Source organism: Anas platyrhynchos, chromosome 7, assembly GCF_047663525.1.
Source record: "Anas platyrhynchos isolate ZD024472 breed Pekin duck chromosome 7, IASCAAS_PekinDuck_T2T, whole genome shotgun sequence".
NCBI classification, from domain to species: Eukaryota; Metazoa; Chordata; class Aves; order Anseriformes; family Anatidae; genus Anas; species Anas platyrhynchos.
Window position 1 is genome coordinate 14,370,498 of NC_092593.1, and position 24,461 is coordinate 14,394,958.

A 24,461-nucleotide genomic window follows, 5' to 3' on the forward strand; every position below is an offset into this window, starting at 1 on the left:
TCATGTCTTGTTATTAAGTCCGATCCATTTCAGCCAAAACTCTGTAACTCGTTATTTCTCTGTAATCAAGCATGTTGTGTTGCTACCACATTTTAGTGATCAGTTGGTACCTGCCCTGTAATCTATGAATGACAGAGGAATTCAGATGAAAGAAGTTCACCTTATACAATGCACTGTTGTGTGTTGCAGGAGCATCTGACAGACCTGAAAGAAGATCTAGATAAGGATGAATGTAAACAGGAGCCTGAGGTTATTTATGAGACAAACTGTCACTGGGAAGGGTGCACAAAGGAATATGACACTCAAGAGCAGCTCGTCCATGTGAGTAATGGCTGGGAGGAAACCCCAGCGATAAATTTGGGTTTCTGTGCACTTGTCCTCATTTTTTATCACTAGCTGCTGTACAGCCAGAGCTCACTCAGGGAGCTACTAAAGGTGCAAATCAGAGATACAGTGTGTAAACACTGCCAAAGCAGGTCGCTGCTCCCCGAGGAATTTAGCTGCCGGAAGCCTCTCGTAGATTATTTGACGTCGCTCTTTTCCCAGCTGCTGAGGCTGCATTTTGATCTCCCTCTTGTACAACCCAATAAGAGAAGACTCCGTGCAGAAGACCTGACCAGAAAATGGGGAGGGGGACTGAGACCTCCCCTTTTCTCTGGGCTCACTGGATGAGCCACCCCACATACCTACACCAGCTGTGGACCGGGAACAGTCTGTGCTGTCCTCAGTCCTTGGCCAAGGCATGAAAGCATTTCATGCTCCTGTTGACCTGCCTAGCTCATCCTTCCCACCTCCCTGCCTCTGAAGTCAAAAATAGGGCACTTCCAGAGCTTGGAGACACACTCCAGTGTCTCCATCAGGGCCTGAAATAGAGAAAGTGGATTGATTTTTTTAAAATTGAGAAATAAGCCTTCCATAATCACAGTGATGTCCCCAAACCGGTGTCAAAACTGCTCTCTGAAGGATCTCCAAACCAAGTCATTAATCGGATTTTCAGTTCTAATTAATTCCTAGAACCTTTTGTGTGCTTTGCTTCACCTGGGAATCCACCATTTCGTTTTCTTTTGGCTTTTGGGATTGACAAATCCCTCAAATTCAAGGCAAATCCCCGAGAAATCAGACATGATCTGTGTGAGAGCCCCATCCTGCCCTCAGCCCAGTCCTCATTTTGAGTCTGTGGTGTGAGCCCTGATTGTTTGAAGCCAGCCTAGAGCTGCCAGGAATTCATCAGCCCCAGCAACCACGCTGCTTGCAGCAAAATGATGGATGGAGAACATTTTGCATCAGGAGCCGCTGTCTTCTGCTTCCCCTTCAGCATTTTGCTGCTTGCCTCAGCGTGGCTCCAAGCCTGCCGGGGCCACACATGTGCGATTCCCTTGCAGTCCTCTTTCCAAAGCTCTACAAAGCTCACATCTGCTCTCACCCTTTATTGTAGATCTTCGTTTTATTGTAGTCAGGTTTAGATGCCACCAAGTTTGAGCTGGTCTCCCAAGCTCTGCACACAAATTTTGCCTTAGCCCAGAGAGACTGGGGCATTTGATCGTTTGGGGGCATTTGTTGTTCTTCAACCTAAGGTTAGCACCTGCCCACCCCTGCCAGAAGTCACTGGTTCAGGGCAACAACTCCTTGAGGACAGACAGATCTGGAAAATGTTTTCAGGGCCAAATGAGCAATAGGGGGTTCTGTTTAATGGGTTGCACATTGCGTGCCATGGGATGTTGCTGTACTGGAGTTAAACCACAGCAGCCCTGTCAGATGGGCTGGTCTCACATTTGTCCAGCGGTAGTTGTGCATTTCCCTCTCAGCTGTAAGACGAACCCATTAACTCTGCCCAGAGCAAAGTGTAGGGCAGATCCAGGCAGCTCAGCACAATTTATTTCCAGAGAAAACCCAAAGAAAAATATTTGAAAGAATGTTCAAGATTTTCCTAAATGTGGATGGTTATAAAAATGGAGGCTTCTGTACTATGATTACTAGCAACACGGGGTTGTGGATTTGGGATGCCCAAAATACACATGTAAATGAAATACAGATGTCATGGGCCAACTTCTGAGAAGGTGGCATCCCACCATGCGTGGAAAAACACTTGTTTGTGTGCAGAGCAAAGTACCTGGGCATGCAGAGCCTGTTCTGCACACGCAGTGGGCAACGTGCTTGTGGGACGAGTGCATGTCAGAGAGGAGCAGCAGGAATGAGGGTGTCTTTTTGCAAGCACCACCACTACTCTCCAGTCTTGAAGGCTGCACACATTTGAGAGAAGCCCAAGGAAGGTCCCAGGCCAGGTGGGGCTTCGATGGGAGAAGCTCGATGGGAGAAGTTTGATGGGAGCAGCATAGCTGAAGTGTGGTGAGTTGTGTGACTGCTCCTCTGCTGCGTGATGGGAAGCAGATGTTGCCCAGACAGTGAGTTCATGCTCCTGAAGGGGGGCTGCAGGCCCCCTCCGATAAATGTGTCTTCCTTCGGCCCAAGGGGGACCCAACAGGCGAGCCCATATGCTCCCTGCTCGTGCTGCTGTGCGTAGTCTTGGTTGTAAGTCAGATTCCCACACAAACAGAGCCAGGAGACATATCTTTCCAGTCTGGTCTGGACGTGGTTTACTGTGTCCGTAGGTCTCCCAAGGAGCTTACTAGATCTCTGCCAAAATCTCACACCAATGCCACGTTATAAAAGCAGAACCATAGGCAGCTGTGCCCCAAACCCACCTGAAACCCAATCCACAGCTGCATGCTGCAGCCTCTCCCCATCGTCCTGGCATGGGGCTTTGGCTCTCAGTGTTCACACATGGTCAAGCTCCACACGCCTCCTCCTGCCCCTGGGCAGACCCTGTGCCCCCAGGCAGCAGATCCCTGTCCCCAGGACTCAGTCATGGCACACAAAATGCTGGGGCTGGAGTCAAGTAGGGCCATGAAGGCAGATTGCTCTGTTTTCCCGAGTTTCTGTGTCCTCACGCTGCCCCGCCACCCCGACAAAGGCTCGTCCCCAGCCGCAACATGTGTGCCTGGCCTTGACCAGGGGGTGGAGACAGGGGCTGGAAAAAAAGTCTCAGTACAAAAAAACAAAACCCAAACCCAAAGTGGTTTATTTTAGGATTTCCTGTCAGTGAATGTCTGCTAAAAACACAGGAGCGAGGACAGGCATTATTTTTGGCAGCAAGACCCCATTCAGAGAGACAGGGCTGCTGCGGGAGCAGCACCGCCGATGGGCTGGTCTCTGGCTCTGCTTATTTTCACCAAGGATTCATCTGCCTGCAGCTGGTGAAAAGCAACCCTCATCTTCCTCCCAGGGAAGATGAAGGCACCATTCTGGGGCTGACTGTTCAGCACCCAGAAGTGGGATTTTAGGGACCTGAGTACTTAGCAGTAACTGAGGCCAGCGAGCCTTCCCTAGCACCCACACCTCGCAGACACTGACGTTTCCTGCCAGCCCCAGCACTGGGGCAGGTGGATGTTTTGGGGCCAGCAACACACTCGTCTCTTCCCTTTTCCCCCCCTTCGCAGCACCCCTGTTAGGGTCCCAGCTGCGTGGTGAGGGACAGGAGGGTTCGGCAGACAGAAATGACTCTGTCAAAAATGGTGGTGAAATGCCCACTATTTTCATCTTCCCTTCACCCATAAGACTGGCACTGGGCACCCAGGAGGCACTGAGAGGGCTCCTTGCTCCCTGGCACTGCAGGTCCCTGTCTCCTTTGCACCATTTCGGCCAGACCTCTGATTTATGGCTGCTACGGACCCAGCACCCAGGTGGCTGCTGTGCCCCTTCTCCTGCAGGACATGCCAGATGACAGCACTGGCTCCTGTGTCCCTGCGGACACAGGGGTCATCGGTGTTACCTGTGCACCTGGTGCCCAGGTGCAGAGCCTGACCACTGGGGAGGGAACGGCTGGTTTGGGGAGCACCATGTGTGCTTTGCTGGCATCAGCTCTTCCAGGAGTGACCTGCTTCTCCCTTCTCTCCCACCAGCACATCAACAACGATCACATCCACGGGGAGAAGAAGGAGTTCGTCTGCCGCTGGCAGGACTGCACGCGGGAGCAGAAGCCCTTCAAGGCTCAGTACATGCTGGTGGTGCACATGCGCAGGCACACCGGAGAGAAGCCGCACAAGTGCACGGTGAGCTGGCAGGGCTGTGTGGCGCAGCTCGGCTTGGCAAGTGGGACAAGTCACTTAAGGTGAAAAACAGGCAATTTAGTGCTTCCATCCAAGAAGGAAACCAGAAACCACACTGTGGGGAAGCACCCAGCCCTGGTTGTGTGTAATTCAGCATCACCCAGTACTGCTGCTGGGGACACGCTCCCCTGTGTACTCAAGCATGCACACAAGCATCCTTCCTGCCTCAGGAGCTGTGCCAACACCTTCTGCATGCATACAGCATGGCACCTAGCATTAAATACTGCCTGAGGAAGGGCATAGGGTGACATTTTTTACCTCAGTCCTGTGGGTACGGGCTTGCCCAGCACACAGGAGACCTGGACTCTGTTCCTCAACATTGGTGGATTAAAGCCCATATCTCACATCCCACGTGGAGTGTCCACCGTGCCACTGGCCAATGTGGGGCAGCAAAGGACGCTTGACAAGGGCATTGGAGATAAGTAAGCCATAGATTTCAGTGGCTGTGGCTGGCTGGTAGGAGAAGAGAGATGCCCATCATCTCTTCCCATGTAGGCTTCAGCCGCAGGGTCCACCCATGTCTTTTGATATCCTCTCCTCCCTTTTCCTCCTGCCAGTTCTTCACACCTCCTCCACTGTCAGCATTACACCATTCCTCTCTCCAGGGTCTCAGAGATGAGTCTCTCTTTCTGTTTGGCAGATGTCTGAGCCCTCCTCCTGTATCTTCCTCCTCTTCTGCTCCATTAGTCACTTCCAGTGCTGCTCCCTTCCTGGCTCTGCCCCAGCTCCTGCTTACAAATATTAGGATACATATGATTTGCTTGCTGCATGACTCCTTTATCCATCTTCCAGCCTTGTGCTCATTTAATTTAGAGCATTAGCTCCCCAGGGCATGGGGCTATGTCCTTTGTTTTAATCTTCTAAAGCACCTTGCCCAGTTCTAGCACTTTACCAATCTTCCTTAAAAGTATCAAGGAATATTGATCGGCAGTGTGCTGCGAAGGGAGCAGCAAGGGAAGACTATCCCTGCCCTTCCAAGTAGAGGGACTCAGGAGGTGAAAACCAGCTGGGTCTGCATCCTCTCCTGTACTGAAATGGAGCAGGAAAAAGCACTGCTGCTCAATCCTGCCTCTTTCCAGCCTCGCTAGTATCTCACTAGAGCAATGGCAAGGCTGTGGCAATTTGCAGTCTCAAATCATCCTCTGTCTGCAGTCCTTCTGCGTGTGAAATGTCACAGCAACCCTCCCTGAACCGAAGTCCTGGCGGTTTCCAACTGACTGGGATACATGGGAGCTCTGCAGATGGTGCCCGTGTTTGGCAGAGCATTCCTTGCCCATGTCTGGCAGTGATTTTTCAAAGTGCCATTTGTTTCAGACAAGAAGTTTGTGGTGTACATAAAGCTACAGATGAGCCCAGTTGCAGCCTGGGATCTGGTCAAGAATTATTTCAACAGATGACAGCCAGAACTCCCACTGACATAATCAAATCCACGCATAAGAGTGGGAACAACTGCTTTGAACATGCACAGGATGCTTTGCTGAGAAGCCTTTATTTGAAAATGGGGCCTCAGTACTTTTCCTCTTAGGAACTGCATTTTTGTGTCAGTATCCAGCAAAACCAGAATGGACACATGAGTTGCCTCGTGCTGAGTTCCCTTTGTTTTCCAGCGAGTGGAATGATGTATTTCAGTAACCATAATCGACTCCAGTTTGCCCAGGCCAGGCGAAGAAAAGGCTATACTGTGCTCCTCAAAGTTGCAGCATGTTCTGTGGGCCTAAGGGGCTCGTGAAAGTTGTCTGAGGAAGGGGAACTGGATTTATCCCACCTCAACGTATCTACAGAAGGAATCAGCTCCTGAAGGGTGTTTCTACTGTCTTGAGGAGACCTGGGTGTCAGAAGAGAGCAGAGAAAGTTTGCCTTATGTCCACCGTCCTCATGCCAGACCATAAGGGGAAGCTGGAGTAACCCTATGTCTTTTCCAGAACAATGAAGCTACATGAGATCGGTGTGCCTACATGCTGGGGGCCCAGATGGCAAGGAATGGGAGAACCTCGTTAGTAGAGCCCTGTCTGTGCAGAGCCAGGCCAGCGGCACTTAAATTACTGCACATGTTAAAGGCAATAAATTCACTCCTTGGTTGGTTAGGCAGCAGAATGATAGAGCGATAGCTTCAGTGTTGCTTCTTGCAGCAGTGGGAAGCACGGTGGCCACCGTTTCAGCTAAACCCCAAGTGTTCAGCCCTTCGCAATCATTGCTCTCAGCAGAGCTGTTGGACAACGGGAGTCAAAAAAACAAGTCTTACTCTCCCCCATCCATTCCCCCCCCCCCCCCAAAAAAAAAAAAAAGTGCATTCACTCTGGGCTTTCCAAGAGGAGTAACAGTTTCCTGGGCTGCATATTTGCCTCTCTCCAGTTAGGGCAGGCTATACTTATACCCTCCGAGTACAAGGAGACAGGTACAGCTGCTCTTATTGCATGCAGCTGCTTTTGGCTTCTGCCCAGAAGGGCCAGCTGCACAGACGTGTAGGACCACTCATCTGCCCACAGGGAAATCAGACACTCAGCTGTAGCATGACCTGTCCTGACATTTTATTTTTTTTTTCACTGACCAAGACTCAAACATAACAAAGCAAAGTCCTGCCACAGCTGGACTGGACTTGCAAACACATTTAAGTGGTCTGACTAAAATGCAACACCTTGTGGCTTTCGTACATTACAACAGGAGGGACTGCTCATTGAAATCGAAGATATATTATAAGGTGCTTGTGTAGGAATTGCAGCACAGGATTTGCAGCTCTCCAAGCTGAACAGGGAGTGCCACATTTAGCCAGAATTTAGAAGGGAGACTTATGTTTCTTAAAACCTCTTTCAGTGTTTGTAAGTTTCCACTTTTTTCACCAAAAGCATTTAAGATGGCCTCTTGGTATGAGTGACTGATTATATCCTCCTTTGCTGCAAGGGCAGGTGCAGGGAGAAACATCCATCTCAGCCTGAGAAGAGGGTGCCAGGACTTCCACCACCTGAAGCCTGACATATTTCCCAAGCTGCTCCTTCTCGTTGTGTGGGCAGCTGGTTTCCTTCCAGGATAAAGGCTTCTGGCCTGTAGTGTCATCCAAAAATCCATCTGTCTTCAAGATTGAGAGCCTTGTTTTTTAAACTGGTAATGTCAGACAGCCTGACCACAGCATCCTCCTAGAGTAGACCCAAGCTGTAATTTGGGAAACTTCAAAGGTTGCTAGATTTCTGCTTGTGTGTTAGAGAATGGTGTGGTCTTTCCAGCTCTGGGGCTAGGGAAGCTGCGAGGCTGGTCAAGCTGCTGAGAAGCTGTCGGTTCTCTGGGCGGGAAGGAGAGGGCCTCCATTTCCGAGTGTGTTAGCTGCAAAGGGATGCCTAAGAGAGCCCTGGGAGGAACAGACGGCTGTTCAACCCTGCTGGAAAAAGCAGTCTCTTGTTGAAATGTCAGGTGGGTACCCAATAAGGAGCAGCACCTTAAACATGAGTCACTGCTCAAACTCTCAGCCTGCCTAGGGAGCGGAATTCTCCCAACAAAGTAGATGTTGTTCCCTAAAACACAAGCCCTTTAAAGGGAAGAAAGAAAAAAAAAAAAAAAAAAGAAAGAATGAGAAACAGATGAGAAGGGTTTAGGCAGGGGGAAAATCAAATTTTTCTGGTTAATTAATCAGTCCTCTTGTGTTTTTTTATTTTAGTTTGAGGGTTGCTCCAAAGCCTATTCCCGCCTGGAGAACTTAAAGACACACCTGAGATCCCACACTGGAGAAAAACCCTACGTCTGTGAACATGAAGGCTGCAATAAAGCCTTTTCCAATGCCTCAGATAGAGCCAAGCACCAGAACAGGACGCATTCCAATGAGGTAAGCCTGGGCTCACCGCAGCTCAACGGAGGGCTTTTTTTTAATTTTGCTGACAATAAACATACATTTTACATGCTGGACTCATGTAAAAAGAAACCTACTGTAATGAGAGGTTTTTCTTATTTTTTAATAGGATTTATTTTGCTGGAGAGCCAGACCACATTAGCTTTATATTTATGAAAGCCATGTTTGAAATCATAAACAGATGTTAAAGTATGCAAACTTTTTAATCGTCTTTGGAAATGAAAGTGAGCATTTTCCAAAATTATAATTTTTAATAGTGTGAATAGGATTGTACATTTGTGCATGTGGTGTTTAATGTTACTGTGATGCAGACTTGCAGTAGTATAACAGCTACCCCAGATCCTGATGCTCTGGAAATAATACTCCCTCCATCGTTTGATGTACAATGATAGAGCACAATGCAATGCTTTGTTAACCTTAGCTAATTAAGACCCACTATTAGTAGTAGGGGAGCAGAGGAAATTGCCTTTATTGTAACGCATGTGATGGTCTGTTGCAATCAACCATGGCCAACGATTGAAATTTATATTACCACTAATTAGCTGACAGGGAAGAAAAAACAACACTCCAAAGTTCTAATAATGTTTGCAGCCATGAAGAATTCAGTCTGTAGCCTAATTTGCAACAGTTAAATATAGACTATTGGAGAATGGAACGCGATTGCCACAGATGACAGCTTTTTAAAGCGATGCTGTGTCTACAAAGGGCTTTGGGGGAGCATTTCTATCTCTGGCATAATATCTGTCAGTGATAACCAGAGCTCTGTAGGCTGAAGCTTCTCTGTTGGAGTCAGAATAAGGATCCAAACTCTAGGATGCCCTTCTGTGCTGTGTGATGCTGAGATGGACCCGATGAGTGACCTGAATCCTGGTATTATTTTAATTTGTTTGGGTCTAAACCCAAATATCAGGATTGCACTTTGCCAGTGAGCCATTTCCCCAGCAGGATATGGGTTAAAATTAACCTGTATCTGCGCTGGGGTTGATTCAAGGCTATGCAGACCTAGAGGTCAGCAGCAACCAAGACATTCAACCTCTCTCTTGCTGAGCAGCCTGCATTCCCAGTAACTGCTGTTTGATAAAAACATAATTTGACTTCTGTTAAAGCTTCTTCTACCGGAAGATAGGTAGTCTTGATTTAATCTCACTGATGAAGTTTCAGGCATTAGCAATTGCTTCTCTTCTAGCCCTGGATGCTTCCTCTGCCTTTCTTCAGTGCTGGATCCAACGTTCCTTTCATTTTTGCTATTTCCCTTCCACAACACCACAGTGCTAAGTCTCTCTTCATCTTCTTTCTCATAAACTACATGTAAGTCAATCAAACCACTGAAGTGGTTTGATTGCATCAAGCACGGCATCGCTAGTAGGTCGAGGGAGGTGATTGTCCCGCTCTACTCTGCGCTGGTGCGGCCTCACCTCGAGTACTGTGTGCAGTTCTGGGCACCACAGTATAAAAAGGACATGAAACTGTTGGAGAGTGTCCAGAGGAGGGCTACGAAGATGGTGAAAGGCCTGGAGGGGAAGACGTATGAGGAACGGCTGAGGGCACTGGGCCTGTTCAGCCTGGAGAAGAGGAGGCTGAGGGGAGACCTCATCGCAGTCTACAACTTCCTCGTAAGGGGGTGTCGAGAGGCAGGAGACCTTTTCTCCATTAACACCAGCGGCAGGACCCGCGGGAATGGAGTTAAGCTGAGGCAGGGGAAGTTTAGGCTGGACATCAGGAAGGGGTTCTTCACAGAGAGAGTGGTTGCACACTGGAACAGGCTCCCCAGGGAAGTGGTCACTGCACCGAGCCTGACTGAATTTAAGAAGAGATTGGACTGTGCACTTAGTCACATGGTCTGAACTTGGGTAGACCTGTGCGGTGTCAAGAGTTGGACTTGATGATCCTTAAGGGTCCCTTCCAACTCAGGATATTCTATGATTCTATGATTCTAAGTCTCCCACTACTACAGTATTTTTTTTTCTAGTCTTGTATCAGTTTTGTGTCTCTCTTCCATCCCTAAGGATCCTGATGTGGATGGATCAAGACTTCTCATACAACTGTCAGTGATGGATACAGACTCTCTCTGCCCAGGTTGTGCATGCTGAAAGCAGCACATGAATTAATTTTGCCCATAGACCACGTAAAATTGGATCCCTCCTGGACAGTCTAGAGTCTCACCTTCTGTTTGTTCAATTGGTGTCCCACATTCCTACATATGGAATTTTGCCTTTGTGTTATTAAATACCATTTCTTCAACTGAATTCAGTTTCCCATGTGATCCAGATCAGCAGCTGCGCTAGGTCTGTGACAACTCCTCCCACCATCAGAGCAGAGACTGCACACACTTGAAGTTCTGCTCCTCTTGGTTCCTATTGTATATAAAGGTGAAGTTGTAGGGCAGAAGCATCCAACTCCTTGTGGACCCTGATCTAATGTGTTGATGCTTGGCTCAGGCTGCATCCAGCAACAGAAGTTAAAGACTCAGATAACAGGTAGGAAGTCAGCTGAGTCCTACCAAGGGAGCTATATGGTACTGTGGGATCTTTTGAGGTCACGCTCGCTCCCGAACTGCTTTTCAGCCCTCTGTGATGCAGCAGAGGCATGCCCAGAGATTTGTGAGGGATCTGCATATAATGGCTCTCTGGGGCATATATCTGATATTCTCTTTTTGAGCAACATATAACATGATCCTTAGCAACAGATGACGTCTCTCTTGCACTGGGCAGCAGGCCCAGATGAGGGCCCTGCAACCAGCTTTGGAAATGTATTTTGCTAACCCATTGGTCACTGACACCCTGGCTCACAAAACCACATGGATGCAAAGCAGGACTTCGTGGCTGCGAGTATTTCCCATTACCCATTGGTAACTGGTGGTTCCTAGCTACCTACCAGATATTTTCCTCTGCTTGCTGTGTTTACATGGGATGCATAACAGTTTCAGAGTTAGTCACCCATGTCTCCTCTAAGGGGAAAGTTCCAGGTTTCCTGTATTTGTCTTTATCATCGTGTAACAGGACATAGGTGTATGATTCAAACATAGATATGGGTATATATTACCACACTGGTTTTTGTTTGATTGTTGAAATGTCATATGCACTATATCATTTTAAACTTTCAGTGATTATTTGGCTCACTTCAGAGCACACCTTCAAAGTCATTCCTGGAAAAGGGGCTTTCATCCTGAGATCACTCTCCAGTGCATACACAGTAGAGTGGCATGAGTCCACCATCAGCCACAGGCTCAGAGTGGTGTTTTCTCCAATTCAAGCTCAACAGGAGTAACATGCAGAAATTGATGCTGGTGATGCTGAGCTCCTGGGGAGAACTCCAATTCTTCCACCTTAAGGAGAATCACACAGTATGGGGATGAGAGTAGGAGGGAGGTGTCTGAGATATCTAAGGTGTTGACTTCACTAGTGTCCACTGCATCAGTGTTTGAATAACCTGGGGGGGTATGAAGGTGTGCCAAGGTATCAGCAGTTGTGCTCAGCTGGGTTGCAGGAGGAATGGCCTGATGAAGTGGATGGTTGTATCCCATTAGGTGGAACATCTTCCCTTCCAGGCCAGAGTGATCATGTTACCCAAATGACTGGTGTCTGAATATCAGAACTATTGAGCCTAAAGGGACTTAGAAAACATCATTGAACTATTTAATATAGATTTTTCAGCACTGGGGGAGGGAGGGTGTCTATTCTTTCAAATACATTTTAATAGCAGTAATAATACTTCTATAATGTTTTATCCAAAGGGTTTCATGAGATGTATAAACAAACTATTTTACTTTTTATGTTTTGGTTTACCCAGCTTTAAAATATATTAAATATTTACCTCAGTGTGGTGTTACGAGGATTTAGTTTGTTCAAGTGATCTGCCAAGATCAGCCAGGAAGCATGCTTTTGAATAAAAAACAGACTTTCAGTGTTTTTCATGTGATGGTGGTGGCTTTCTGAAAAGAATATACACTCCTTTGTATATTTTCACTCAAGCTTCTGGATGAAATTAGAAAACAGAATAAAAAAATGAATAGGAATGGTCATTTTGGGTAGCCTTCAAACATCTATCTTTTTTTTTTTCTTCTTTTTTGTGGACCTATTCCAGTGCATTGGCAGAAAAATACTTAGACTAGCTGTGAGGCTGTAAGCGAAACTTGTGATGAATTCAGAGCTTCCAACACAGCAGCACCAGCTCAAACAACTGCGGTGCTAATACACTTGGAATTGGAAACTCAATAAAATAATAAAATAAAAAAAAAAGAAAGTTAAAAGAAGAGAAGTATCTGTTTGCTGACTTCTGTTTTCAGAAGCATGGCTTCAGTCTTGTTTTCCTGTGGCAATCAATGATTCATGAATTCAGGACTAGAGTGCTATCATCAGAAAAAAACGTTGCATGCCTGTGGTTTGTTTTGCACAATAACAGATTTCAAGGTGACAGGTGCTGGAGTGGTATGATAGATTGGATAGGGTGAATCCAGTCTGGCTTGGTTTCACTGGAATTCCATCAGCCGGAAGGTCTCAGACATTTTCACGGTGTAGACCCCACCTTAGCAGAGAGAATGTGTTATGGCCAGTCCCCTACATCATCTCCCTCCCATCCATAATCAGAAAACATTCCTGTGGCCACCCAAGCAAATACATACATGGGAAAGTAGCATTAGGAAAGTATTTCATGAATTCTTAGCTGTCTTTTAATCCAGCAACTGAAAACAAGGAGTTTAGCCAACATCAAATGACTGCCCGTGTCTGTATGGATCATCAGCAGCCCATATATCATATCTTGGAGATCTTGGTCTTACAAAACCCTGTGGAGCAGATGCTCCACATTTTGTTGCTGCCAGCAGCCATGCTCACTGTATACTCTTGGCCCATACAATGTACCTGGAATATTTGAACTTACTCTAAATATAACACAATATCTGCTTGTATTTGCAGAAACCCTACGTCTGTAAAATCCCTGGCTGCACAAAGAGGTACACAGACCCTAGTTCCCTCAGGAAACACGTCAAGACCGTACACGGGCCTGATGCCCACGTCACGAAGAAGCAGCGCAATGACGTTCACCCAAGGCCACCTCCTCTCAAGGAAAATGGGGACAATGAGGCAAGCGCCAAGCAAAGCAGCAAGGTTTCAGAGGAGAGCCCTGAGGCCAACAGCACCACGAGGAGCATGGAGGATTGCTTACAAGTCAAAACGATAAAAACAGAGAATTCTGTGGTAAGAGCAGTTGCTCTTGGCAGAAATCACATGGGCCCTGATTTCCCCAATGCAATGGGGGCATGAAGCATTTGCATGCGATTTACCTCTGCCCACAGTTGCCCTTCACCTGCCAACACCCTAGAGATCAAGTCCAGAGATGAGACTGCAGGTCAGGGCCCAGTCCAATACATTTTGCACCTTTTCTACCAGCATCACAAATTCCCACCCTTGGAGTCACGGGGACCACGTGATGCCTGGTATCATGTTTGGCCTGCCTTTGCTGTGCACATGGGTAAAACATGGCAATATCACAGAGTTATGGTCAAATAAGCTTTACCCTCCTCTCCAGTTTAAACTGAGCAACAGACACAGGACACAGATCAATGAAGGTGTCTTGAAGCACAAGTCCATCCCTTTTCTCCTCTTTCTCCTTCCCACCCTCTTCCTTGTTTTACTTTCCAGGCTGCTGCAGCAAAGTTTTGCTGGCACATGCTGTTGTGGCCTGATGTTGTGGTCTAATGAAGATGATGGCAATATAAGTAGCTGTTTTATTTTTGCCATGTGTCTTGAAGTTAAGTTCTTCAGGCCTGTCCACCACACAGAGAAGCCTGGAATCAATGGGGTTGACAGGAGACTCTTGAGATCATTTGGTCCAACCCCCTGCTCAAGCAGGCTCAGCTAGAGGAGTATACTCAGCTCAGGAGTATACAAGTTCACTGCAGGACCCCCAGCTGCCAGAGAAAATTGTAGTGGGATGACAGGGTGGGGAAGTGGTGCCAGGAATAAACAGGTGAGCTAGAACAAATAGTCCTTCTGTGTCCCACAGAGTATGGGCTTGCAGTCAACCATGATCATGCTTTACAGCCCCATGAGTTGCCTCTAGCAGAAACAATGACCATTTAACAGGCTTTTGGCCATTACAGCAGCTCCACAGTAGGCAGTAGCATGGTCAGTGGTGCTAACAAAGTATGTATAGTGATGGGCCCAAAAACATTCAAGGCTCTTCCTATGGAGGGAGCCCACCTGCTCCTCAGCACACTGCTGCTGGTGAAGAAGGGGCAATGAACACACGGGAGCACTTCTACCTTTTATAATTATCTTCACCTGCATACCCAGGGTTCTGATCTCCTGTACCAGCTCAGAGTGGGGCAGGGTACGGGCTGGATATGGCAGAAATGGCCTTCACCTGTGCAGGAGGGTGCAAAATATAGTCCCCAAACTTCTTGCTGTAGCTGAAAAAATTTTGAGCTCCAAAATGCATGTTTTCTTGATTTGATTCCAAGCTGAAAGATTGTTATTCCAATCAAACAACATGCCCTGAAGGTACAGAGATTGTCTGGAGAAGGTTAAGGGATGTGCCTTTGGACAAGTTAGTAATGAGTTTCATGTTTCAGTTAGGAAGGAGTTGAGTATTTTTACATCCAAGTTGTCTCTTACTGACTAAAGGAACAGTGTTACCTTACTGACACTCAGCACTGGGTTATAAAAACAGACTGTGAGAACCACTGGACAGAATGACCTCTCTCCAGTACTCTTCCTCTGTGTGTTTCTTTTTTGATTATGAAAACATGGACACAAAACTGGTTCCCCACCCGGTTTCTCCTGAAGGTGTGAGCTTGTTTTCCCAGCTCTGCGCTCCCAGGGCTGCAGCCAAGGCGTCTCACTGGCAGCAGGGTCCATGGGTCAGATGTTCCTCTATGCTCTCCCTGTCCAGTGCTTTACTCATGTGTATATAACAGGCAGCATCTGACCTGGAGGCCTCACTTCCATCTCCTCTTTTGTGATTAAGGTCAGGCTGGTGGGAGGGGTGAGATGCTTCACTGGTTCTCATTGCTCCAAGGCCCCTTGTTTTGGCCCAGCTTTGGGTGTAGTCCCAAACCTACAGAGCCTGGTGGGAAGTCTCTCGTAGGATTTTTTATCTGGGCCTACAAACTGAAAAGGTGCTTGTAAAAAAGACGGAGAGAGACATTTTACCAAGGCCTGTAGTGATAGGACAAGCAGTAATGGATTTAAACTCAGAGAGGGTAGGTTTAGATTAGATGTTAGGAAGAAACAAGTGGCCCAAAGAAGCTGTGGATGCCCCATCCCTGGAAGTGTTCATGGCAAGATGGGGTGAGCCTTCAGCAACCTGGTCTGGTGGGACGTGTCCCTGCCCACGGCAGGGGGGGTGGACTAGATGATCTTTAGAGGTTTCTTCCAGCCCAAATCATTCTATAAGTCTGTGGCAGGGAAGGCAGGGTATGGGAGGAGGAGATGCTTGCAATGTGTTGTATTCTGCATTCCCCTCTTCTTCCTTTTACTAACACGGTCTTTACTGTCAATGCTGTCTTTGTCCTAACAACCTGTTCTTTATTCCCACTTACCCCTCCTTACTCTACCTTCCTAAGGACAGTCGGTACTAAGGTGAGCAAAGAAATCCTTTTTGTTAAAATTGCTGCGTAAGGCATGATCTCCAGCATACCTCCTGTCTCCAACAAACCCGACGGGAAGGGGGTGAGGGGTGCGGAGCAGAGCAATGGGGAGGGACAGGGGATGTTTGCTTAAGGGTGAAAAGGGGAGGGGCATAATGCTTGAGGACTCCCCCGTCACGTTGTTCTCAACATCACAACTCCCATTAAATTGTGGGATCACAATCTCTATCATCCCAACTGAAGGGCTGTGAGGCCATCAGAGCCAGTCAGCCCTGCCTGTGAGGGCTACTACAGGGCAAAATAAAACATCACCTGCACTCCCACCTCGGCCTGGGGCAAAGCATGTTGCCTTTTCAGCACTCCCATTTTCTGACAGTTGCTGGAGCATGGGCCTCGAGCAGAGAAGCCAGGCATCCTGTCGGGCAGCAGCAACTGCTGCCTCTGAGCAAGTTCAGACTATTTAGTGTCTGCTGTGAATAAACTCCTCAATGTGAAATGCAATTTCTGATGTAAATAAAATAAGCGTTTATGCTGCTTATCTCTTATCTGCAAGTGGGAGTTTGCAAACAGTAAACCAGGTTTTTACCTGGCTGGGAAGTTTGTCAGCTAGCGTAATTATATGTTAGGGTATTTTAAAGACAGAAATACATTGTGTCTGAAATACTTAGACCTTGATCCTGTGTTAGATAAGCCTGTGCTTGCCGCAACATACCTTGCACAACCAGGTAGTGTGCTGCTTCTCTTCAAGAAGCATCTGTCCCTTCATTGTTTGGTGGAACATCATTTGGTTCCTCTCTGCACCTGGGATAGGGCCAAACAGGGAGCCCACTGGAGATGTTGGGCTCCTGGTTTCTTTCCACCTGTCCAACTCCTCCTTTTTTCCTTCCCCAAGATGTGTCAGTCCAGTCCTGGTGGCCAGTCGTCATGCAGCAGTGAACCGTCACCCCTTGGCAGCACCAACAACAATGACAGTGGAGTAGAAATGAACATGCACAGCGGGGGAAGTCTGGGAGATCTGACGGCGTTGGATGACAACGCTCCTGTTGTGGACTCAACGGTCTCATCTGGTAATTCGACAGTCAGCCTGCAGCTAAGGAAACACATGACGACGATGCAACGACTTGAACAGCTCAAGAAAGAGAAACTCAAGACAGTTAAGGATTCCTGCTCATGGGTGAGCCCAGCTCCACAAGCCAGAAACACCAAGCTGCCTCCCATCTCAGGAAATGGTAAGCTGTGGGCCTGGGCCTTGTCCTGTAGAACCCTCCACAGCTTGGCACAGGTCTTACAACTAAGAGTCTGCCCTGAGAGGGGATCATTTCTTACAGCCTCTGAGTCAGTCCTTGCTGGACAGAGATGTCAGGTAAAATGGAGAGCTTGGGTGGAAACACAGCCATCTGGTTATGTGCAACAGAAATCCCAATGGCACAGCTAGGAAGGGAGGTGAAGGTCTCTTGTTCCTGGGCTTGTCCAGAACCCAGCAGCAGGTGTCCTCAGCATCCCAGCGGCACCCACAAGCCTGCTTGGATTTGTTCCAGCAGTAACAGTTCCCCAAGGGCTGACGTGCCTCCTGGGGAACTGCTGGAGCATAGCAGCAATACAGCCAAGCCCTCCATACCAGATCTTGCTCCAGCAGGCCTTCTGCCACTTCGAGGGCTCGTGGCTATTCCCTACAGCTTCATATGCTAGTTTTACACTGACTGGGAGGTTCCTGATTAAAGTGTCTCGATGATCCTTTTGTGCTCCTCTAACTTCTATGACTCTGTTCACACCAGTCCTACTTTTTTTTTTTTCCCACTAAGAAAAGCTCATGTGGAGGGACTTCCTCAGCAACTGAGCACCAGTGGGGGGTACACACGGCAAATACTCTGCAGCAGGGATAACTCGTCTTCTCTCCCCAGACTTCTTGCTCTTTGTACATACACACAAAGCTGTAGATGAAGCTTTGAATTCACTAGCAGCAAATGAAATTCACTATCATCCCTATAAAATGTTTGGGGGTGGCTTACTGTGTCTCTGCTTCAGCACCTAGAAAATTACCAAGCAGAATTTCTCAGCTAACTAAACCTTTTCCTTCCCCACAACCTTTCTCTCAGGCTCTGTTCTAGAAAATAGCGGTGGTTCTTCTGCTACGCTGCCTAATCCAAGAATAATGGAGCTGTCTGTCAATGAGGTTACGATGCTGAACCAACTCAATGAGCGCCGTGATAGTACGACAAGCACCATCAGCTCTGCCTACACTGTGAGCCGCCGATCATCAGGGATTTCCCCGTACTTCTCCAGCCGCCGCTCCAGCGAGGCTTCGCAGCTCGGGCACCGTCCCAATAACACGAGCTCTGCCGACTCCTATGACCCGATTTCAACTGACGCTTCCCGTCGGTCAAGCGAGGCGAGCCAGTGCAGCGGGATGCCGGGTCTGCTAAACCTCACGCCAGCTCAGCACTACAGGCTGAAAGCCAAGTACGCTGCTGCTACAGGGGGCCCTCCTCCAACTCCCCTGCCGAACATGGAGAGGATGACTCTGAAGAACAGGATCTCACTAATGGACGGGCCAGAGCCCACCTTGCCCTCCATCCGCCTCCCGCCAGGCCCCAGGCGTTGCAGCGATGGCAACACCTATGGCTACACATCGGCTGCAACATTTCCACATGAGGTGCCAGGCAACTGCACAAGACGGGCAAGTGACCCAGTGAGGAGACCTGCTGGAGACCCTCAGGCCGTCCCGCGAGTTCACCGCTTCAACAGCACCAACAGCATGAACCCCTTCCATCCTCCACACCCCGCGGACAGGAGGAATTTCAGCCTCCAGAGCTACGGGCGCTCCGATGGGAACCTCCCCCGGCACACCTACTCGCCCCGGCCGCTGAGCATCAGCGAAAACATCGCCATAGAAGCTATGTCTGGGGAGGCGGAGGCACCAGTTGGAGACGACGACATTATGCTGCCAGATGACGTGGTCCAGTACATCAAGTCTCAGAACAACGGGACGGCGGCTGAGAGCACTTCCATGGGGTACGGCAACGAGATGCAGAGCTTCCAGGGAGGTGGGAAGCTGCAGCCCCCAGCCTTTCCTGGCCAGCGCAGGATGGCGGTGGCTGAGGCGAGCATGAGCCATTTGGGGCCCATGATGGCAGAGTGTCCCATGAGCTTTGACGCTCCCTCAGACATGAATAAAAATAACATGCCTGTCCAGTGGAACGAAGTCAGCTCGGGTACGGTTGATATGATGTCCAATCAGTCGAAGCAGCAGTTTTCGCAAGGGAACTTAGCAGTGGTGCAGCAGAAGCAGAACTTTGGTCAGTACCAGAGCTACAACCAGCAGCAGATGCAGCTACCAGAGAACAACATGAATGTAACACAGCAGAGCTTTATGCAAAGAAATGTGGGCATGGACGGTCAGAGGCTAAACTGTATGCAGCTGCGGCAGCAGCCGATGAGCCTAGGCCCCGGTATAAACCCCGATCTGGGCTCGCACACAGGGTATAACCAACCTCATCAGATGCTGAGCCCCAGTGCAATCAGCAGCAACCCAAATCAGATCTCTCCTTCTTGTAGCAGCATGGCAGCAAAGCCCGGACCCCACCTTCACCCTCAGCAAATGGACATGGCAACCGACCCTTCGTTAATGGTCAGCAGCAACAGCGAGCGCACAATGCTCAACCAGGTCATGCACGAACCGAGTCAGCAGAACTACTCATCTCAGCAGACCCACCTGAACTTCCCCATGGCTCAAGAGGCCTTTCACCAGCCCATCATGCCCTCCAACCAGCCCAGCTATGAGCCCCAGCAGAGCATGATGGGCTCGGCGGCGCAGCCATATCCAGCCGGCATGGTCCAGCCTCGTCCCCCACCCGAGCCGAGCCCGGCCAGCAGAGCCCGCGGCCTCCGCACCGTGCAGCAGCTGGGCTACATGAGAACTCCCCACCCTACAAACACCATGAGCCCGGGCCAGGAGGCGGCGGAGGCTGTGCACAAAAGAACCGGCGACATGTTGCCCGCGCTGGCCCAGCAGTGTGCAGACGGCACGAGGGAAAACAATTTGATGTACTATTACGGCCAGATCCACATGTATGAACAAAACAGCAGCTTTGATAATCAGGCGGACTGCAGGGTCAGACAGCAGCAGTGCGCGCTGAACGGCAAGCCGGCTGCGCTGCCTTCCCCAGGCGCGAACCAGGTGTCCAGCACGGTGGACTCGCAAGGTCTTGAGCCACCCCAAATAGATTTTGATGCCATCATGGACGATGGGGACCACTCGAGCCTGATGTCGGGAACCCTGAGCCCCAGCATCCTGCAGAACCTCTCCCAGAACTCCTCTCGCCTGACGACTCCACGAAACTCTCTGACACTGCCCACCATTCCCACGGGAATAAGCAATATGGCAATAGGCGATATGAGCTCCATGCTGACCACGCTGGCGGAAGAGAGTAAATTTCTCAACATGATGTCCTAACAGTAAAGCACAAGGCCTGAGCGCTATCCAAGGGGTCTGTGTGAAGCAGTTTTATGAATGTGCTTTTGAAAAATAATCTGTTTCAATAGAGTAGATTTTTTTTTTTTTGATAAGTATTAAGTACATTAAAGGGATTCAAAGTAAAAAAAAAAAAAAATTAAAGTCTCTGTACAGAGTTATGTAAACTACACCCATGCAGTTCAGCACTGCAAGGGTGCACCTCTAGTAATATTTTTGGCTTGGTTTCCCAGAGCACTGAATGGTATTGCCACCAAGGCAGGAGACTGCATGAGCGTGGTTCAAGACGAAACCCTCCCTCCTTGGCAGCCCTGTAGATAGCGCTCCCCGTCATTTTCCATTAGTTACGTTTGCAGAAATTTAATTTTCAACCCGCCCCAGAAAGAAACGGGAGGACGTGGGTTTGATCAGAATAAAAGCCATACTATGTACTCTGCTCTGATGAGAGCAGTGTTTAGTTAAGTCTCCAAACAAGCCCTCTGCCAGCAGTATTGTTTTATACCGTAAATACCTTTGTACCTTGCAAGGAACATCGATTCCAAATGGCTTCTCAGCAAAGTGCCTTACCATGCTTTCATGTTAAATAGCCAAGGCCTCTCTTCCTTTAAAAATCAAATATAATGTATTGCCAGAAGCGTATATAAAATGTACATTTATAAAAACATAGTGGTGTTTCTGAGAAAACATTGGAAAGACACATTGATGAGACACTTGAAAGGTGAATGCACACTTTGATCAGATGTGTTTACAACGTGGTTTATATCAAGTGCAGAGTGGAGCAGAGGCCTGGGAACAGCAATCACTGGGAAATAATCCCCCGTGGCAGGACGGCTGCAGTGTGCAGAGTGACACACGCGCATACCTGTGCGCCCTCTGAGCGGCAGCGGCGCGGCACGGGGACTTTCTGCGGGGGCCCTGAATGTCTTTTTAATGTCAGATTTCTGAAGCATGCATTACCATATCCCTCTGCAGCTTTGCAACGGCTTCGCTTTCTTTGGGGTTTTCCAAGCTAAGGTGCTTGTATAGAAAAGAGATAGTGATGGAGAGTGGTTTTGATTGTTTCAGCCCAGTCTGCAGGCAGTGCTGTGGGAGATTGGTCTGTCCAGGGTTCACTTACTGCATGCAGGGTTCTGCCTGGGCTCCATGTACACGCCAGGCACGTGACTGCACTAACGGGAGGCCAAGCATGAGCTAATAAACCCTCCCCAGAAAGGAGGCTTGTTGGCAGGGACCCAGTGCTGCATTAATGTGTCCCACCGCTTTGGTCAGCATGAAAAGAGCTGCTGTATCCAAAAAGTATACCCTGGACAACCCACAAACTGCTCTTTGTACCCAGGCTGGTTCAGTTCAGCGCTGCACCTGCAGTCTGCAGTGTAGGCAAACATCTGGATAGTCTCAAAACAGGTATTTGAATCAAAATAGCAGCTCTGTCTGTGAGAATATCCTGCAAACATTCTTGGGGAAGAGATGGGAGGAGCAGGGCCTCCCAAAGCCAAATCCTCCACCAAAATACAACTGCTTAGAGTAATGATTAGTTGTTTCCAAGGCCAGGCTCATCTGGCACTGAAGTCAATCTTGTTGCATTATTTATTTTGTTGTCATTAGACAGAAGGGTAGAAGTGGTGGGGTGCATGTACTTGAGCATGAAGACTTGTTTAACTTCTGACTGCTCTCACAGCACCAAATACTTTGTGCCCTGTTTGTTAAAGGGAAGGGGAAAAGTGTGCCATCCTCCTCAGGTTCTCACAGTTTGACCAAACACATCTTCAGGGCCGTGGCCTCTCCTTCCTATCTCCTCTCCATACTGATGTTCTCACTTGCGTCTGACTCTGTCCCCTGCAATGGACAGGGGCAGCTCTGTAGAGGTGCTTTCTGGTGTCCTAACATCCCTGCTTTCCTTTTGCACAAGCTGTTGTGTCAGGCTCACTGTTCCCAGCATGACCAGGAGCTGCTGTGAAATGCCACGTGTTCCCTCCAGGCAAACTAAGCAGTATTTCAAGCCCCAGCAGCCATGGTTGGCAGTGCTGGGTTGGCTCAGCCCTGCTGCCAGGTAGGGCACAGCTGGTGCAGGGAGGCGCTGCCCAGCATCCTGCGATCTCACCCGTCCTCATCCCAAATGCAAAGGGTGTGCACAGGATGCTCTCACCCCTGGTCTTCACAACTCGAGCCCCTGTGACTCCACTGATGTCCTGGGGGCGTGAGGACAGGAAAGCAAAGCAAGGTGCCTGGCTGTTTATTTGTGTCTCCCGTGAAAGGTGTATGTAAAGGGATTGTTTTATAGTCCGCTGTATATATTCTCCTGCAGTTACTGACCTTGCCCTTGCCTTTGCATTTATGAAAAGAGGGCAGTACGTATTTTAGGATGTTGTATGTTGTCCTGGACGCTTGGAGTGCAACTGGGCATCCATTGTGCTGAGATGGATCAGGCCTTTGTGTGTCCTTTGACTGCTAATCTGATTTTTTCAACAGCTGCATAGGGCAATGGTGGCTACTGAGTCCCTCTTCACAGATAACTCATTTGCAAAAGATCAAACGCAAAAGCAAAACCAAATCTCCAATGACTTGAGATTTCTCAGACTTTCCAGTGGTGGTCTTCCTTTATTTACTGAAATAGTATTATAATAACCATTCCAGCACTGTATATATTATGTATAGAAGACATCATTACTAAAAGTACGGTAGGTGAATTGTTCTGTCAAATTTATATCTTAAGAACATTTTTAGCTGTTTTCTACATCATAAGAACAGAGATAACATGCTGAAACTGTATATAAACCTTTTGTACATTAAAAAGTAATTTTTTTTCATAATTCCTTGTGCCTGTTGTTACTGCCTTTTATTGATAATGGTGGTTGGCATTGGTCTGGCATTGCCACACCAACACAGTCAGATGGACTCGGGTGGTGCCTAGGAATGGGTGGTGAGGAGATGGATGGGCCTGGTGTGTGAGCCACTGCATGATGCTGCCTGGGTTCAGATCAGCAAAGCCATGATGATCCATGACAATGACTAGATGAAATTTCTCCACAACGACTAGTTGAAATCTCCACTTGAGAGACTGATTTTCAATTTGATTTCATAGATGTGGGTGGATGTGGACTGGGTGAAACCTTTAGGGGAAGCTGGGGAGGCTGTTCATAGGTGAGCATTACGGGCACAGCAATGAATTTCGGATAAAGTCAGCTGTTAAGCAAAGCAGTTGGTGTGTGAATCAGCCACAGAACTTTGTGCACATGAACCAGAAGCTTCAAGCGACTGAAAGGATGTCCTCATTTTGCTTCAGGCAGGACTCCTGCTGAGCTTATCAGTAGAATCAGGTAAGTTTGGGACAAATCCTCACCCTGTAATCTGGATTCCCTCATAATCAGCGGCAAGAGATGGACATGCCCTAAAACACAATTAATCTTTCCTGTTTTAGACACATAGGATGGGGTGGATTGTCCTCTGGAAGGCATCAGTCATCCTCCTCATTTATTGCAGGATGAGGTGAATCCCATGCTCTTGTGACTCTTGCATCAGTCTCAGCAGTCTGAGGTTGAGCCAGGGAACAAGATGTTGATTAACGTGTTAATGATCCTGTTAGTCTGCAAATCCATTGGATAAATATCACACCCTTCTGAACTGTCCAAGAACTACACAAATAACATTTTTTAAAATGCAGTAATATTATTAAAGGGAAATGGTTCAGAGCTTTTCTATTGACAAAAGGCTTTGGAGACTCAGATCAGCTCCTACTGCTTTTCTACTTCAAACACTTAAAGTGAGTCTCTAATCTAGATCAAATGCCACTTCTAGCCAGTATTTCACTTTAGAGTTTGATCGGGGCACACCTCTGCCTGTGTAAGAACATCTTTATTACTTAAACTGGGTCAATATTTCCTAGGAATACACCCGAGGTTATGTACCAGCATACACTTTTTTACTGCCTAGCCATCCTGGAATCAACAGAGATGGAAAGGCTCATTCGTCCAACCGTAAGAAGGTAATAAACCTTCTGCAACAACTGGTATTTGTAAGCCAGACCCTTGGAGTTTATACAACTGTGAGAACATCGTAATATTCAATTAACCCTCTTTTTAATTGATCGTCTCCCTTATGAAATTGAAACATCCTAACACAGCTGATTCTGACCCTCTGGTGAGTGTTACTTCATTCCATTCCCAAAACTGTTGAGGGCACAGGAGGAGTAAGATCCCATTCTGGGTAAGACCATCGCAGCCCTTTGAAATTGCACTAATATCGAAAGTTTTCCTGGAGGGGAGAAAAAGTCCATAAAAGCTACTGTTGCTGGATCTGATTGCACTTACTGAGTACAGAGTCATTCCAATGGCTCTTTATTGCAGTGGTCTCAGTAGGGATGACATAGGAGCTCTTGTTCTTTACGAGCTGTTGGATCTACTT

The 24,461-nt window shown here is 48.1% G+C and overlaps 1 protein-coding gene across 9 annotated transcripts in view; it reads left to right on the forward strand.

Annotated features, from left to right (window-relative positions):
- GLI2 (GLI family zinc finger 2) overlaps positions 1–22,870 on the forward strand; it is a 189,244-nt gene extending 166,374 nt beyond the window's left edge. For all 9 annotated transcript variants that reach the window (XM_027461189.3, XM_072040761.1, XM_027461186.3 and 6 more), the window contains 6 exons: positions 190–321; positions 3,960–4,109; positions 7,813–7,977; positions 12,915–13,196; positions 16,482–16,818; positions 17,686–22,870. In XM_027461189.3, the coding sequence (XP_027316990.2) occupies positions 190–321; positions 3,960–4,109; positions 7,813–7,977; positions 12,915–13,196; positions 16,482–16,818; positions 17,686–20,042 (3,423 nt within the window). In that variant the 3' untranslated portion in view covers positions 20,043–22,870. The remainder of the gene's footprint in view (positions 1–189; positions 322–3,959; positions 4,110–7,812; positions 7,978–12,914; positions 13,197–16,481; positions 16,819–17,685) is intronic.
- Positions 22,871–24,461: the final 1,591 nt, after the last annotated feature.